Source organism: Tyto alba, unplaced genomic scaffold (genome assembly GCF_018691265.1).
Source record: "Tyto alba isolate M040663 unplaced genomic scaffold, T.alba_DEE_v4.0 Super-Scaffold_14, whole genome shotgun sequence".
NCBI classification, from domain to species: domain Eukaryota; kingdom Metazoa; phylum Chordata; class Aves; order Strigiformes; family Tytonidae; genus Tyto; species Tyto alba.
In genome coordinates, this window is record NW_024881276.1 from 22,201,321 (window position 1) to 22,219,662 (window position 18,342).

The following is an 18,342-nucleotide window of genomic DNA, read 5'->3' on the forward strand; positions in this document are numbered from 1 at the left end:
GAACAGGAAAACATCAGATAGAAGACAGAATTCTTCACAAACCATGTTTCTATTGTGATTTCAAGAAGAAAAACAATTCAACTAGCAGAGAAGGACTGTGAGACTATCCAAATGCAGAACTCTGATTCCTCTTCTATTTCTAGAATTAAATTATAGCATTGCCAGCATCAAGAGTTCAGAAAAAAAGGGGAATGTGAACCCTAAAGCCTCAAAAATACAATTCCTTCTGCAAATATGAAAAAACAAGATAACACACTTTGGTTGTAGCATGACTTCCACAGTGAACACTTTATGGAAAACAGTGTCAAGATAATCATAGCAAAAGTTTAAATGATTGCTACCATGCATAGATATGAAACACAGAGGTAGTAATAGATATAAGAGAAACAACTTTAAAACAGTCTCATTCACCATGCCTCCTTCTTTTGCACATCCCATCTGTAAGAAATCCTTGATTTAGACAAAAGAAGAAGATTCTTTTGTTCCCTCAAATGCTCCTTTTCCTGCTCTGCACTTTCTACTACATTCCCATCTAAAACACCTTAACATCCACATAATGCCCTCTAGTAGTTTCACAAGCTCACGGATTTGAGCCACCCTTCTTACCTTATTTCTATGCACATTTTGGGTGCAGACCCAATCTGAAGGGGGGGGAAGGGGAGGATAAGGTGGATGATGCAACTCTACAGCTGCTACTGTGACAAGGCAACCCAGAGTATACCCATATTTGATGTCCTATGATCACCTGCTTCAGGCTACATGCATCTGGGTGCAAGAACCATATCTTCCCAGATAGATAAAACTTTGTGAAATGACACAAAATTATGCATAGTAAGTAGCATGCTACACTTGCAAAGTCAAGTGCCCAAGAGCCAGAAAATGCCAAAAATAAGGATATCCACATAACCTTAATCCAGAAGCCATGGGCATACATATTGTGGTATCACTACCAACCTACAAGATAGGGTAATAATTTTTTAGTATCATCCTGCCTTGCTCAGAGCACAAACAGGTTGGGCTCATTGAAAAAGCAATCATTCAGTACCGTTGTTATTCAGTGATCCAGGCCTTGTCTCCTGTATGCGCTTCTAATGCTGTTCTGAAGGCAGAAAAGTCCATAAGGAAGCAAGTATTTTGATCATACTCTTTGCTATAGTATCCAGGTAATCTCACAAACATTGATTTGCATTTCTTTTACAAAATCTATTATGGGGTGCTGGGTTTGTGATGCACAATACAGAGTAAAGAAAAAGTGAGTATTAATTTAAAGTGCTCACAACTTGGCCGGCTGCTAAATTTTAGAATACTCTACACATTTGGCATGGTTTTTATAATCAAAATATAGTTTCCACCTGACAATAGTGGGAGCAGTAGCTCCTCTTCACTTATGCAAATCATCTCACAGACTTTTATTGCCACCTACGAAAAGCCAGGTTTAAGTGATCACTATCACGTGGCAGATGCAGGGATATAACTTTACTCTCTTAAATACTGTTTAATTGTTGTACACACACTTTCATTTTACTACCTGCTGTTCCCCAACTTGTACACCAAGTTTTCTAGACACAGTCCATTTTTTGGTACAGAAATGTTGCTCAGGAAGATTTTCAAAGTAGTTCTCTAGTTGGCTGAATTTCTAAATGCAGAGCAGAATAGCTCTAGCCAGATAGCTGTATGGGCAGTAATCTCTGGCATGTTTAGCACATCTTACCACGTGGATGTGACACAGTTGCTCTGTTCCAGCAAAGGGGACAAAAAACTCCCTAGCACTGCTGGATTTCCTGGGAACTTACACACGTTGCTTTCTGAGGAATCCGGGCCAGAAATGAGAGTCTTTCTTACAGGAGGTTCTCCATAGTGAAATGGAGGTCTTAACCTCCTGTACCACATGAAAATTCACCCGCGAAGCCCAGTTTTCTCTGCCTCAACTTGTAGAGAGTCTCATCAAGACCCCTGAGCCTAACTGTACAAAGGTCCCAAGAAGTACTTGCAACTTGATTTGTCATGGTGCACTCCAGGAACACTACACATACAGGGGACAGCACGCACCCAGCTGCTGGTTCCTATTACAGGTAAGACCAGGTGAAGTGAGATGTGCAGGACAGGAAGAGCAAGCACGTACGTTACTGTAACTTTCTCAACAACAAACCTTCAGGGCAGCGGGCAGGGATTTTCCAGACAAATGCTTCATCTTGGCCCCTCTCCTTCACCAGCTTAATAAACCGTTACCTGCTTAATGGACCCAATCAAGACATTGAACACTGGTTCCCCCATAAATATCCAAACCAAAAAAGTATACAAAGGTGCCTATCTCTCTGGTTCAGCTCCTTTGCTTGCCTTTCAGGGGTGAGGTGCTAAGGCAGGTGTCAGGCATAAACACACACACTCGTTACTATTTCAAACCCCACTGAAGAGAGGAAAAAAAAAAAAAAAACAAAAAAACAAAAAAACCAACAACAGCCCCCCTTCCACCCTGAAAAAAGCTCCCTCGCTAGATGGACTAGTCCTCCCCTTAACATGGATTTTTGTCCTACCCTCTGGCCTCCTCACGTGCATTGCCAGAGGGGCACAGGGAAAGAACTGGGACTCTTTGCACTCCCACAGCCACTGAGAACAGGGACCCAGACCTACGGCCACAGGCCCACAGCCAAAGACCTCCACCCCACACAGGTGCGAAGAAGGTGGAGCAGCAGCCCTTGCTCGCTGAGTGGTGCATTTAACTGTCAATCAGGTCTCCTTCCCGGCCCCCGCGCTGAGGCCGCCCAATCCAATCCTGCCTCCGTCGCAAGCTACCGCGGTCATACGGCTGACCGGTAGGAGGAGCTAGGCGCCGATCTCTCGCACTCCGATTGGCCGAATCAGCCGCCAACTCACTCCGGCGAGGCTACGCCTTCTCGCCGCTCCCCTCTGAATTTACGGTGCGGAGAGGAAAATGGTGCAGAGATCTCTCACGTTCTGATTGGCCAAATGGAAACGCCACTCAAGCTAAGACTCCGCCCCCGACGGATAGCGTCTCAGCTGACCGGTCAGACCCGTGACAAGGTAGGCGTGGGCTTCGCTGGCGAATGGTCAGTTCCGCCAGTCATTCCCGCAGAGTCCCGCCCAGCCGCCCTGAATCTCATCCGCAGATTGGCTGCGGCGGTTGTCCGTCAGCGCTCCCCTAGCGGGCGGGGCGCTCGGGGTTCTCCGTCCGACGGTGCGGCCCGGCGTTCTCCCAGCGGCGCTTGGCAGTGGGGCGGCCGGCGGGCATGGGGCGGCGCGGCGGGGCTCCCCGCGGCCTGGAGCTGGCGGTGCTGGTGGCGTCGGCGTGCCTCGCCGGTGAGCGGGCGGGGTTGAGCCAGCTCGGGGGAGCGCTGGCCTGCCCAGCCGCGGCGCTGGGGGTGGGGCGATGTAGCCGCCGCGGAGGGACTTCGCGGGGCAAGGGGTGGCCGCACGCCTCGGCGAGCCCGGCCGCAACAGTGATGGGCGTGCGGAGCGGCTGCGGGGGCAGCGCGCGACCCTGGGCGGGCGCTGGGGCGCCCTCGGAGCGGGAAGAGGGGGGGGGGCTGTGGGGGGGGGGGCCCGTGGGCAGCGCTGGGGGGTGTGCCCGTGTCCGCCAGCTTCAGGGCGGAGGGGCGGGAGCGGGGGGCTCTGCTCTCGCTGCAGCTCCCTGCCCCCCCCTCTCCCCACCCGCCCCGGCCCCCCGGCGGCTGCGCTCGCAGTTCCCCCGCCCCCCAGTAGCGAAGGGCCGCGGGGGGGGGGGGAAGGGGGGTGTTCGATGGACACCCATCGTTGTGGGGGTTTTTTTTTGCGTGTTTTGCTGAGCTGCTTTTGTGATGGCTGGAGGCTTTCTGTCATCCGTTGTGAGTCAGGCTTGCGAGCTGCGCGTAGGGCTTCCAGGCCCCACAAAGAGCTTTCACCCAATGTACCTGCGTTCTTCAGTCCAGGCTTGCAAAGGCTTTTGAGAGCTAAATTTCTCCTGAGGCACAACTTCGGCAAGGTAGAAACTCGATTAAGTTTTCTGTAGGTGGGTGGGTAACCGTACACAGTGTAAATTGCATCTCAGAATTTACCCTCTAGACTTAATGGCTTATGTGGCCTAGTGGGGTTTTTATGGTCAGGAAATTGTAGTGTGTCTGAGAAGGCTTGTGTTCCCAAGTTCAAATTCAGTTTTAATCACTGAGATCATCGATGAGTCTAACCAAGCAAATTTAATTGAAAAGGGTAATGCTCTAATTTTTTCCACCTAAGCAATCTTATCCTAAGTAAGCCAACTTGCCCTAAATCACATGCGTGATTGTTGTACAGCTTTGTGGAGAGCAGTATGTGAAATCCTACAGACTGAGCAAAAATATTTGTAGCAACTTCGTAAACTCCTTCTTAAACAAATTGGTCTGGAAACATTTCTGTCCTTCAAAATGCAAGTTGATATACCATTAAAATTGATAGCAGGCCATCAAAAAAACACTTATCAGTTTAAAACAAAAAATGCTTGAATCTGCTCCATATACATCTGTTGTTTTGGCCAGTTTCCTTCCTTTTGCCACCCTTCCCCAGCAGTACTTTGTTCCTTTAGTATGTTTATTACAACATAGCTCAGATTTACTGTCAACATTTGTATGCATGATCATGATCCAAGCTTTAAAACAGCATCTTCAAGGTCACATTGGTTAAATTAATGTTAGGGAAGATTATAACTGCACAACACATCAATTTACTATTGCGTTGTTTTTGTAACTAGCCTTTAGATTTGCAGATGCCCAGGAAAACAATTTTGTGTAGCTGCATGGATTGGTAACTAATCTTCAGTGATCATATGAGTAAATACTTTTTTTTTTTCTTTAGATGGTTATCTCGTTCATGTAATTTTGAAGTATGTGGTCAGATCGATTGTATAATTAGAACTTCACATTAAATGGCCTGCAAATATTTATTGCCCTCTTACTTGATTTTCTAGAGTCTTGTGTCAGATTAGTTTTCTGTTGGAAACCTACACAGATTACTCATTGGGGGAGGATATGGCTGAAATTTTGCATTGTGCATCTTACTGCTTATACACCAAATACATTTTAAAATTTATTTAGATAAATGTTTGTATACACAGTATTGCGATTATGCTTAAGTGACTTTAAATAGGAAGCTAGGTTGAAATAAGCCCATCTCTTATGTCTGTGGAGTCCTTTCTGACTTTATTACACAGTAAATTACTGTCATCGTAATACAGTTTAGGAATATGCTTTTAGTCAACTTTGCTATTCAAGGTAATGGGGAAGAGAGTGAAGGGGGATCCCAAATGAGTGAAAATGCAACATGAGAAGTGTTGCAGGTTGTGGCTTCACACGATCATCTTAGGTCCAGTACCACATCCAAGGAAAAAGAAGGACTCACAATGTCATGTGGCTGAGAAGGCAGAGCAGAGGCACCGGAGCTGTTCTGCAGAAGCCAGCTTGTTCCTGGCAGTGCTCTGATTAAGCCAGCACTGACAAACTCGGCTGATCCTCCTGGCTCTGGGTTCAGTGGCTCAGGCTGTTGTCTGTGTGAAAAGAGGTGTTATGCCAAGCAGTTCTGGAAGCATACGGAGTCGTGTTGGTGCATAGCTACTTGCGAGCTAACGGGATTTTGGAGTCTGCCTGGCGCTGCTGAGAGTTCGTGTCACCAGAGCTGAACTGTTAACACCACTCACAAGGTGCTAGTGGGTATGCAGAAGTGTACTGTGCTGCTGCTTGAATAATTGTCATGCTTTTGTTAATGTGAATTTGTCCATCCTTAGTCATTGCTGTATAGAAACCTTATTTTATACTCCAGAGCATTAAAACAATGGGTTCTCCTTACTTGTGTTACATAAACTGATAGGGGTGAGAGGGAGGAAGAAGGAATGAAAGCTCTAAGAAGTTCTTTTTCTGTGTTATATAAGGGAAAGATTGCAAGAACTCTGACAGCTTTTTATATTTGCTTTTTAGGTGTATGCGGTGATGAATTTAGTGTCTTACGATCACCTCAGTCAGTTGTGTTTCGAGATGGAAGTTGGCCCATTCCTGGCGAGCGGATCCCAGATGTAGCTGCGTTATCCATGGGCTTTTCTGTTGAAGATGTACGTTTCAGGTTTCGATTTGGAAAATCCTCTAAAACTACAGACCTACTCACTTAAGATGCAAATCTTCCTGTCATGTGCTCGAATACATAAAATATCATCCTGCTTGTCTTGGGAAATACGTGACTTGTCAGAGTCTGGTTTCCAAGCACGGGGCTATGTCAGTCATATGAGCAGCAAAAGGCTGTGCTAGCCGGCTAATTTGAATCATCAGCTGTAGAAGGAAGCGAGCCTGGGAAGTCTTTACAGTGCTGTTCTTCAGTTCCTCTGAGGCTCAAACATGTGCTACATCCCCCCATCTGTGGTCGTGTACCGAGAATCTGTGGAAATCACTGTCACTTCTTGCCTACCAGATATCGTAGAGCTCTGCTCTTGGGTACTCTGAAGGTTGTGAGAAATGGCTTGGCTAGAGAGGTGTTTTGTCAGATCAGCAAGCTTGTCTGTGGAGCATAGTTAATTAGAACAAGTAGACTGAATACTTAAGATGTAATCCAAAGACTTGAAAACCTAATTTGTGGTAGCGTTTTCCCAAATCAGGTTTTTGACTATAGCTTTAGTGATATTTAAAGTGGGGCACATGAGTAGGAGCCCTTGGATAGATTCTATGTTGCCTACTGAATTTTATGTGGGATGAGTGGCTGTTGAAGCACTGCGTGAAAGTGTAATAGCTGAGCAGTGTCTGTGTGGCCAGGTACTCAAAGCTACAAGCTGGGTTATTCTCACAAGGCTGGTGAGGGAGGCCGGTTCACATTTCTTCCATACTGTAGCTAGGCAAGAGTCTGGTTTAAATGCAGGTCTGTTTAGCTCGTGTTTTGGAATTTGTCTGAAAATATCTTGCTGCCAATTAATTACGCTTCTTTTTCATTGAACTAGTAATAAAATCTTATGAGTAGTACTCCTAAGCAGTATGTTTTGGTTATTTTATCAAGGAAAACCAGTACATCACATGGTATTGTGTGCATTGCAGGTAAGGACACCCAGCAGGACAGTGGGGTTTGGCCCATTTTTAACACTTGACTTTTGGTATACTGGTCATCTGGAAGTATGATGAGGCTATGAGGGAAGAAAAGTGTTTCTGTACTCAGTCTGTGCCTGTACCAAAGCTAATTTGCTGTGATGGGTCTGCACCATCCTTTTTCTCTGTAGAAACGAGCAAGGAAGGAAGTATTTAAATTCCTCTCTTCAGTTAAGCCCTGAAACTGAGAGTTATCAGCATTGTCACTGGGGCAGAGACCACCGTGTAGGCAGCTTCCAACCCTGGTATGGAGAATACTGCAGGGCCCAAACACTCATTTTGCAGTTTACATCAAGGCTGTAGTCTAGAAACATAAATTGGCAGTGCAGCAGGGGCACGTAGAGAATTTAGAATTCTTACTGCATTACATTGGGGATTCTCAAAAACATTCCTCCCCTGTTAAGGCAGGATAAAACTGAACCCTTTTTTGTCCCTGATGATACTTTAAAAGGTTTTTCTTTTGTTTCTTTGAGGTGATGCAGATCATAGCATCAATGACATTTAATTCTAAAATCCAAGTATAATTGATTTCATAAAACTTAGGCAGTTGTGTGTTTTAGACAAATGGAGAAGTTTGTTGAATTCATTCCAAATAGATGAATTTGTATTTAGTGCCTAAATAAACCAGCCAGGTAGTCTTCACTGTGCTGTTACTGATACATAACTGTAGTAAGTTACTAAGGAATCTTTATGTTTCTATACAAATTTGTAAGTTTTAGATTGGTAGGCTGTTGGTATGACTGACACTTCCCTTTCTTCCCCCCCGCCCCCCCCCCCCCCCGTTTCTTGCTGGTACTGAAAATATCAAGATGTTAGTGTTTTAATGAGACTAAGCCTCTTTCTGTGGTGTTTCTAAAAGGACTTGGTTTTGGTTTTGTGTGTTGTGGGCTTTATTTGTTTTGTTTTTTAAATTCAGCCTTCACTTATTAAATACAGACTATGATATTTCTAATTTAATTATGGGAAATAACTCTTGATATATCCAATATGTATAATGCTTTCTCAGTGTAGTCTTTGCTATGAAATTAGTGGCAGCTTTTAAACTAACAGTTTCCTCATGGTTAGCTTGAGACAGCATTATTCAAGATGAAAGCATTAACTTACTTCCCCATGAAACTTCCAACAGGCTGTCCTGTACAGACATATTAAGATAGTAAGTTATTTTGCTGTAATGGTGGGGGAGGGCTCCTCTCTTTCTCCCTGTGAAATACAGTTTTTTTTTTACTGTTTTGTAATAGGACCTTTCCTGGCCGGGGCTTGCAGTGGGTGATCTCTTTCACAGACCACGAGCCACTGTGCTGGTAACAGTGAAGGGAGTAGACAAGCTGACGTTGCCTGTGAAAGGGATTTCTTACCCTATTGAGAACGTGAGTATCCATGTTTGGAACTGTTGCATAATTTCTGTGACTCTTGTGAGCTAATGAGAAGTACATGGCTCTCTGCTGTAGTCCTTGACATTTACTTATTTCTTACTTCACCTGAAGTTCACATACCCCCCTAGAACAATGGATCAGGCTGTATAGATAAATAATTCTGTCAGACGCCTGTACAAGGTGAGAGGCCTTTGGGATCACCCAGGGCCTCCTGTGTTGAGGTCAGTAACTTGTTTGACCAAAGCATGTTCTCCTTGAAAAGCACCTGGTTTTAATATGTTTGTACCAAGAGGCAGAGAATCCACTGCTTCCAATGTTAACTTACTGTTTCATAGTCAGAATCATTAACTTCTGCTTTTTTTTGCTTCAGCTGAATGTGTGTTCTATATGATGTTGATTCTTTGATATACTGTACCACCCTCTAAGCAGTCATTGAGTTTTCCTCAAGTGCTTGTCTGAAACACAGCACTTTGAGATACAATTTGATTATACTGTGTCAAAAAGAAAACAGCAAATCACATTACATTTTGCTGTCCTTGTCTGTCTTTGCTGAGATTCTTCTCTCACCCTTGTTGCAGCATCACAGAATCATTTTGGTTGGGAGGGACCTCTTGAAATCATCTAGTTCAACCCCAGCTAGAGTAGGCTGTCCAGAGCTGTATCCAGTTGGGTTTTGGATATCTTCTACAGATGGAGACTCCACAGCCTCTCTGGGCAACCTGTGGCAGTATTTGACCACCCTTACAGTAAAAAGATGCTGTTCTTGTGTTCAGATAGAATTTCTTGTCTTTAAACTTATGCCCATTGCCTCTTCTCTTGTTGTATGATTTTCTCCACACATACCTTCACAGGAACACAGTAACTTATAAAATATTGGTAACTGTACAGTGTCTACTCACTTCTTTATAAATACATTGTCTGCTTTAATAATTTTTGCTGCAATATCAGACCAGTTCATGTTGAGCTGTTGTTTGTCCAGCATGAACCCACAAACCCTTTCCAAATAAGTTGTTTTTCAGGTTACTTCTAGTTAGTTAATTCTTCTGCCTATCTTGAAAAACTTTGTTTTGCACCAATTTACCATGCATTTTGGCACTGGATGACTCCTGTGTTCCTGTTAAGAATTATTATTTAACATTTTATTATTTTAGTCAAACTGTGAAATTGTCAGGGACAATGTTGAATAGTGTTTTGTTTAATATTGACACCCTGTTGCACGCCCCAAGATGAGGTGATGATTTCCCTGTGAAATTACTTTTACAGCTCTCAGGCAGTCTTTTAATCTTTTTAAAAATACAGGCATTTAATTTGAATGTTATGTGGCTTTACAGTGAACTTGGGTCAAATTCAACTTAACACAGATCTGCTTTCACATCAGCTTTCAAGCACAGCTCACTAGTTTAGTCACGGTTACGTGTTGGCATTGCTGAAATGGTGTCTGGACCAAAACTGATTTAGATTTGTCTGCACCTGACTGTAGGCATTGATAACTTGCGGAAACCTTAGATACACTTGAAGTCTTCAGGCATATTTGCACTTGTAACTTTGATAAAGTTCTGATGTGTACATAATGCATATTTTCTTTATTTCCCATTAGTAGGAAATAATATTCCTAAGCTTTATTTGGTTCAGTTAATGCTGCTATGGCTTCAAATGAGCTGCCCCAAACGTATGCTGGCAAAGTACTGATTCTCCGATATTCAAGAATAGTTTCAAATGATCATCACTGAGTCCATGTTCAGGACTGCTGGGTACAAAGTATCCTAGCTTACAGATTTACTAAAATTTCTTAGAAAAAATATTTTTATGCTTTTTAACTAGTGAATGCAAATGTGCCATTCTGCTTTTTTTAGATGAAGCACAGGAGTGTTTAGAAAAACTAACATGTTTATTAGCTTGCCAGTAATGGCACTATATTGTGCTGAGATTTCTTTTATTCTTAGTAATTTTTTATATGGCTTTTTGGTGTTTGAGCAGTTGGTCTTTCTACTGGTATATTTTCATTCATCAGTTTTCTGTGGTTCATAACTTTCCATTTCCACTAAGATTGGTTTCCCCGTTTGTATTGCTTCTATGTTTGTTCATCCTGCTTTACTGATAGACAAGGCTGTACTCTTAGCTTAAGTAAGCCTCTTAATTACACAGTCATGCCCCCCTGGAGTTCTTAAAAACATATTGTGTCTGCCGTACATGCAAATAAGTTGTTAATAGATACACAGTTGATGTTTTGTTTTGCACATTGGCTCCTATTATTTATTATCATTATAGAAATACTCTTTACTCAAAAAGAGGTTGTCCTATTTTTTTCAGACTTCTGTAGTTAAGCAAATTACCTCCTCTCATATCATTAAGCCCTGTTTTAACCAAAAATCTAACTAGACCTTGTCTTCCAGGCTGTTCCTTTCAGTCTTGACAGTGTTGCAAATGCTATTCATACTTTGTTCTCTGAGGAAACTCCTGTGGTCTTGCAGCTGGCCCCCAGTGAGGAGGTGAGTATTGCTTCACTTCTGATTCCAGATGTTGTAAATAGTAAACCTCTTTCCACTTGTGTGGCTGGAGCAAAACCAATAGATCATATGAAATATTTTGCATTGGAGAGAGATTGCGAGTATGATTGATTATTAATGTGTGACTGGAAAAACTAAAAACTAACCTCTGTTGTTATTAAACCATGACTATTCCTGCAGAGAGTGTACATGGTGGGCAAGGCAAACTCTGTATTTGAAGATCTTTCTGTTACGCTGCGCCAACTACGAAACCGCTTATTCCAGGACAACTCCATTCTCAGCTCCCTTCCTCTCAACTCCCTCAGCAGAAACAATGAGGTAAAAAGCTTTAATCAGTGGGAACTTTCTTTTACATTTTTTTCCAATATTCTTAGTTAGCTTATGTTGGTGTTTTTTTTTTTTTTCCTCCTGCTTTGCCTAGGAGAACCCACTCTTTTTTTTTTTAACTTAATTCTAAGGACTGAGTTTTAAAGTGGTTGTTTGTTGTTTTTTTTTTTTTTTTTTTTATAAGTAACTTTATTGAAAGAGTAATTTCCTTCTGGCATGTTCGGATGCTGTAACAGACATAACCTGTTATAAAATACTGAGACTTGCAACAAAATGAGACTTCCCTAACTTTGGCTTCATGAAAGGAAACAGATTTCTCTTTCTTTCTGCCTCTTCCCCCAGGTTGACTTGCTTTTTCTGTCAGAACTACAAGTCCTACATGATATTGCAAGCCTGGTAAGGTTTTTTGAAACACTTTCCCCATCTTGTATCACAAACTTCAGAGCTCTCCTTTAAAGGTAGAGAAGCCATAGCCAGGGTAATTGGCTACCAGGGATATGTATTCAGGTGTGTCATCAGTGGGTTGTACCAGTTTCAATTATGCACTCTCAAGCTATTTGTATCAGCCCTGTCACTGACAGGAGAAGATGAGAACCTTAATCATCTATAGTTTCTTTTGTATTGTGTTTGGTGAGAACAGGGGGAATTCTGAGCTGCTATTTCTCCATACCCAAAGACACAGGAAGTGCTCAATGAAGAATTTCTTGGGGCTTTCGTTATTTTCTTATTTGAGAAGTATAATGGTAGTTAAGAATATGTTCTTTGCCCTGTCCACCATTTTACTTCAAAATATAACCATGACATTTTATCTGAAAAGATTAGAGTGACTTTTGTATAGTGTGAATAGTGATGGATAGAAATGCTGCAATGGAAGGGTAAGATTTTAGTTCTTACGATCTTTTCACTAAGAAGCTACTGTCTCATTGCTGTGGTTTAGGGTTTGTTCTGAGGTGTGTTTTGTTTTTTGGGTTTTTTTTTTTTTTGTTTGTTTGTTTTTAATGTCCTTTAAGCTGCAGCCCTCAGCTACTTAAAGTGAAAGAAAGTGTCATGAAAAATTCTGAAGTCTACATTTGGTGGAGTGAAATGGGGCTCTTGAGAAAATGTGGTAGAATAACTTGGTTTGGGCTTGCAGACTAGAAATGCTGCAGTTAAAATAGATGGGAAGATAGGAACAGATTAAATTCCTTGCTTTCAGAGACTGTTTTCTTTCACACCTGTAGAAATGCAAGAATATCACTACTCTCCTTTAAGATAATTTGGATTATATTGGTTGGATTTTATGATGATGGGATGATACTCCTTAAGTAAGCTACTTTTGTACATAGGCAACAGCAATGTAGAAGATGCAACCTACTCAGTTTTGCAAGGGCCAGCTTCAGCAGAGGAAATAGTAGTATCCAAGTATTGTAGTTATGGTTTTGTTTTGTTTGTTTTTTCCCCTCCAAGTTTTATTCTCATGTGAATAAGTATAATGTTTCTGTTCTACACTACATGTATATTACATCATGTTTGGAATAGAAACTACATGATGATCATCATCTTGCTTCTGTAGAATAAGAAAAGAAACAGTTGTGGACATCTAGTTAAGTTGGCAAGAAATCCCACTTTCTAATCAATATGGAATATGACTGTGGAAATTGAGGCTGAATTAATCCCAGCAAACTGATGTTGTGAAATGTGTTGTTAAAGTAACCTGTGAATGAATTAATTTCTTTCTGCCCTCAATGGCGTGCCAAAGCTGTCTCGACACAAGCACTTAGCCAAAGATCACTCTCCAGACCTGTATTCTCTGGAACTGGCTGGTTTGGAAGAGGTTGGAAAACGGTATGGGGAAGACTCTCAGCAGTTCAAGGATGCTTCTCAAATTCTTGCAGACTCTTTGCAAAAGGTATGCTTTCTATGTAATGAACAAAACTTACAGAAATACTAAGGAAATCATTTTTTGTATTAACTATAAGGGAGTTAGTTTATTGACTCCTGCTTTGAATTGTCACTTTATTGGCTGGCAATGGTTTGCCTGATGCTTGCAGTTCAGTTATAAAATTCAATGTTACAATTTGTTACTCTCCAAAGTGTTGACATGATTCTACAGTGTGTCAGGTATTTCACATAAAGGAGTAGGAATATACTGAAACCATATATCAACATGACTTGGTATGTTTGTTTTTTCTAAAAAAATACCTTGCATTTAAAACCACCAGTATGTCTTGCAAAAACTGGCTCTCAGAAATGTGGAAATATCTTTATGCCAGAGTACAGTAGTTAGTTTCCTCTTGCCCACAAAGCTGTATAAATCCAAATTTCCAAGCCTCTAAAATAACTGCTGTTTATTTAGCAATGTGCTCAAGAGAATAGTTCTTTAGCATGTCTTATGTAATCATTACACAGAATCTTTATTAAGACCAGTCACTTTTGAGAGTTTCAAAAGCATGATGGAAAAGTGTAAAAGCATGAATTTGCTAAGCCAAATAACTGTTTCCTCTAAACATTACTCTTTGGTCCCTTTGCAGTTTAGCAAATATATTTAAATACTAGACATACTAATCTTTGGACCAGATAAAAATATTCAGGTTCATAATTTCTCAGTGGAAGGTGGAGAACCTAAATATTTTGTTGAAACTGACAGACATACAGCTGGGAGACTATATGGTGGTGGGCCTTTTGTAAGGGATGAAAGAACCAGTTTCAGCCCAGAAAGCAGCTACAAGCTACAGTCTGCTGAACAGTGGTTGAGGGGTTTTAAAGAGATGATGTAAACCGGGTAGAAGTTGGCAGTTTCTTAGTGGAATTCTAAAATAGTGTACATTTTTACAACTTTCCATAATTATTCCTGAAGCTGAAATCTTATGGTTTAGTACATCTTGCTAACAAAACACTACTTAATTCCTGGCTATGTTGTAGGTTTTAAATTAAAACACTTTTTGCTTTTCCAGTTTGCAGATGAGATGTTTAATCTGTATAGCGGGAATGCAGTTGTAGAAATGGTAGCTGTCAAGGCATTTAATTCTCCCCTCACGAGGAAGACTCGCTCCATTCTCCAGTCTTCACAGGTAGTAGATGCACATTTTTCTGTATGTCATTTATTAAGTGATCCAAACTGCATCACTTCTTCATTTGAGCACAACTTTGTTTTAAGGACTAGAATGCTGACTCTGATTTATGCGTGAGTGTGAAGAGGTCATCTTACCTGTCTTGATCTTCACTTAATCATATTGTAATTCAGGTTGAAGAGGGCCTCTGGAGGTCATCTAGTCCAATCTGCTGCTCAAAGCAGGATTAATTTAGGAGTTAGATCAAGCTGCTCAGGTCCTTGTTCAAGCAAGTTCTTGAAAAGTTCATGGCTGGAAGTCCCACGGCCTCTCTGGGCAGCTTGTTCCAAAGTCTGAACCACTTACGCTGTGAAAACTTTCTCCCTTACATCTTGTTGGAATTTGCATTTCTGCTGTTATCTCCTCAGTACAGTAGTGCATGCGAGTCCTGCCTCCTGGGTGGGGAAAAAATTGTTTTCCTTGACTTGCTGCCTACAGTCCAGAAGCAGCCCAGGATGCAGCTGCCCTGCGTCATTGCAGGGGCACGCCGCTGACTCCTGTTCACCTCATCCACCAGGACCTCCAGGTCCTTCTCTGCAGAGCTGCTGCCCAGCTGGTCAGTCCCCAGCCTGTGCTGCCACCTGGGGCTGTTCTCTCGCAGGCGCAGGGCTTTGCCTCCATCCTAACGGGGTTTCACGAGGCTCCTGTCAGCCCATTCCTTTGGATTCCATTAACGTTAGTCACATAGTCACTTTGGCATTTTGTGCCCTAGCATCAGAATTTTCTGGAAAAAAGTTCATCTCTCAGTTGCTCAGATTTTTGGCGTAGTCAGAATGCGTTTTGTATGCAAGCTCACTTCAAAGTAATGCACATTTTCCTTATTACAGAGCGAAACTGAAAATCCGTATAACCTTGCCTATCCGTATAACTACAACTACTCTGTAATCTTCAACATTATTCTGTGGATGATGATAGGTCTTGCTTTAGCTGTGATAGTTATCTCCTACAACCTCTGGAACATGGATCCTGGATATGACAGCATTATTTATAGGATGACAAATCAGAAGATAAGAATGGATTGAACTGCATTGTATTACAGCGCAAGGAAATGATGAAGAGTAAGGTCTCCTTTAAACTGTGTGGAAAACATTCTGACATGGTTAACTGTGGAATTTTTTTAAAGGTGTATTTATTTCTAAGTATTTTTTTCCCTCTCAGCCCTACTTTAAATGTTAGTAGTAGCACCAGATGGGATTTAGAAATTGAAATCTGCTTGTTTTAAAAAAAAAAAAAAACAATCCCCCAAGTAATTGTTATTGAAGTAACATTCATTCCATTTTTTTATCATGTAACATGAGTTTTTGAAATGCCCTGTACTGCCTGTGACTGTGTGCAAAAGAGATAAATTGAAATTATGATAGCAACATGTTGTTTGAAACTTTTACACTGGAAGATTAGAAATTATAGCTAAATTGTTGTGTTATATATTATGAACCAATTGTAAATGTTTGATGTAAATATTTATAACGGCTATATGTAACTTCAGAGAGGATAGTAATTATTCTTTAGTAAAATACTCAGTATAGAAATATTTCTACAAGACTACAATTCTAATGGCATAACTGGCATTTTGATCTCACGTTGATGGCTCAGATTTGAGCCGCAGACAGAAGGATCCCTTACATAGAACTTTAATGATTTGGAGGTAAATAACACTAGTGTGGCTGATCTATATAGTGGAGAGTATAAATATTGAAGTAGCACCAGTCTGATCATGGTCTAACGTCACATACGGTGAGAAGTTCCTATTATGATGCTTCATATTCCTTCCATTTGTGTTGATGTTGTTATTAAAAAAAAAATAACCAATTCTTTTTGATGATAAGAGTGGACCAACACTTGATTTAAATATACCTGAATTATAGTCCTGCTTAAACCATTCAATAAAACAAAGAACAGTTCTTGAATGCATTTATTTTTTGTGACTTTATAGGTGTGACTACTTCTATCTAGTATTAACTCATCTGAAGGGAGTAGGTGGAAGCAGCCTCCTGTATGTGACAGTGTGCCTAAGTCTATAACAGTTTAGTTTTAACTATTGTTCAGAAACAGGTGTTGGAAGATCACCTTGTACAGATTAATTTTTCTAAAACAAATAGCGAGTGTAGTTAAAATAAGCAATTAATCTCTGGCTTGAATCTTTCTTAGAACTACCTACTTTGAAACTCATTTCCTCCTGTGGTAAAAGGAATTCTCCCAGACTTGGGCAACATGAATGGAAACTAACTTTCTCATCTCGTTGGCCTCTAATGTGCTTAACTTGCCCTACTGTTAGGAGGTATTTGTTCCACTTGCAGAAAAGATCTGCTCATTGAATCGATTTGTCTTGTTTACTGGGAGTGTCAGATTTGGTGGGGTTGAAGTTGTTCATGTCTTCGAGATCCTGGACGGTGTTTCATGTTGAATTGAGTAACGTGCTGCAGCTTTGCCCAAGTCCAGGAAATCTAGTTTAGCATATGTTACAATCGTTTGAAATTACTTCTAATGGCACTTAATTTGGGTGATTACGATCAATAGATATAAAGGAAGTTGTATTGCCATTTTCTCTGACAAGAATGTGTAGTTTAATTATTGAACATTCTGTAACACACTTGCAGTGTTTTGAGAATCAAATCCATCTGAAGAACCTGTACAACTTTATTATGAAAACAATTGAAATACAGCGCTCTCATCCTGTTTGATAGGCATGAACCCTAATGTTCTAAGTAAACTATTACATGATACTCTATATGTTGTTTTAAATTTCTTTGTTTTGAGATCACTTAATATGGAAGACAGTACCCCAGAATTTCTGCAGAAAGCATGATCTAGAGTAAGAAAGGGGGTAGTACATTAATAGTAGAATCCTTCCAACTAAACTATACCTTAAAAAAATATATATGTGACAGGAGGATGAATGACCACTGTCAGGTTACTGCCAGATTGCAGGGACAAGTTTGCAGTGAAACGTTAGCAGACAGAAAGGTAAGGCAAAGGTAAATGCCCTGGGAATATTTAGAAGCTTGCATTGGTTTTAGCTTTTTTGGACACAAAGCAGATGAAAGAGTAGTGTTTAAGAGAAGCAGAATCCCATAAAGTGGCTTACTTTAAGAGGTTTAAAATGTTAAGGTACTCTTTAAATAGGTTCTGCAGTAGGTTCCCTCATACTTCAAATCACTCTCTGAAATTTCTAATTAATAATTTACAGTTGTTAAGTCTTTTTATATTTGCTCCCTTATTCCTTAAAGAGAGCTTAGGCTCCATTTCTGAGACTTGTTGGGTGAACTTTCTGGTCAATTGCAACGTCTTTGCCACAAGCTACAGTGATCACAGAATGTGCTGAAGTGACCATATGTACAATTAGAAATGAGGAGCTCAGCTCTGCCACAAGAGTAAAGCTGCTGTAATTCATTAAAGTAAACGGGAAACTTTATTGTGACAGACTTTCTGAGGAAGCTCTCAGAGAGGTTCTGTCATATGGAAGAATAATATCTCTGGGGTAAAAATATACTACATTGTGATTCTGATAGGCCAAGCACTGTAGAATCAGGAAGTTTGAGAGAGTTCACCTGCTTTTCTCAGCAGTAACTCAAACTGCAGCTTTGTAGAGAGTTTCAGCAAGGAAAAAAAAAGAAAAGGGGTAAAACATGTTGCACATCTACTACTTAGTACTGGGACTCTCAATGCTTTTGCAGGATTAGGCTGTCTGGGCTGTCTGGGTTCTTCGTTTTAAACAAAGTGAAAATTAGTCACGCTATAGGCTTTTTGGTGACAACTTAATTCAGCATGAGCTTCTTCCTGGTCTATATTGAATTAATGCATTCATAGTTTGCTTAATTCAGAGGTTTAACCGGATTAATAGTTCACTTCAGATCCTGGTGCAGAGTTCTACAGGAGCTAGTTGTTTAGAGTGGCTGTATAATTAATTGTAAGTCAGTCATTAACATCTGCATGCCAGGTATACCTGGGTAGCTATATTGTA

The 18,342-nt window shown here is 41.0% G+C and overlaps 1 protein-coding gene across 1 annotated transcript; it reads left to right on the forward strand.

Moving 5' to 3' along the window:
• Nucleotides 1–3,139: 3,139 nt before the first annotated feature.
• On the forward strand, nt 3,140–17,109 carry ATP6AP2 (ATPase H+ transporting accessory protein 2). Its single transcript, XM_042788566.1, has 9 exons — nt 3,140–3,318; nt 5,940–6,070; nt 8,324–8,452; nt 10,852–10,947; nt 11,146–11,283; nt 11,635–11,688; nt 13,031–13,180; nt 14,226–14,342; nt 15,209–17,109. Exons 1-9 carry the CDS (start codon nt 3,249–3,251, stop codon nt 15,401–15,403), a joined length of 1,080 nt encoding a protein of 359 aa, XP_042644500.1. The 5' UTR covers nt 3,140–3,248; the 3' UTR covers nt 15,404–17,109.
• The last annotated feature ends 1,233 nt before the right edge of the window (nt 17,110–18,342 follow it).

Bases quoted from the DNA above. Each gene is read 5' to 3' on its own strand.
- ATP6AP2 (XM_042788566.1), top strand. From the start codon at position 3,249: ATGGGGCGGCGCGGCGGGGCTCCCCGCGGCCTGGAGCTGGCGGTGCTG. The intron at 11,689-13,030 runs GTAAGGTTTTTT...GGCGTGCCAAAG, and splicing joins TACATGATATTGCAAGCCTG to CTGTCTCGACACAAGCACTT. The intron at 14,343-15,208 runs GTAGTAGATGCA...TCCTTATTACAG, and splicing joins CCATTCTCCAGTCTTCACAG to AGCGAAACTGAAAATCCGTA.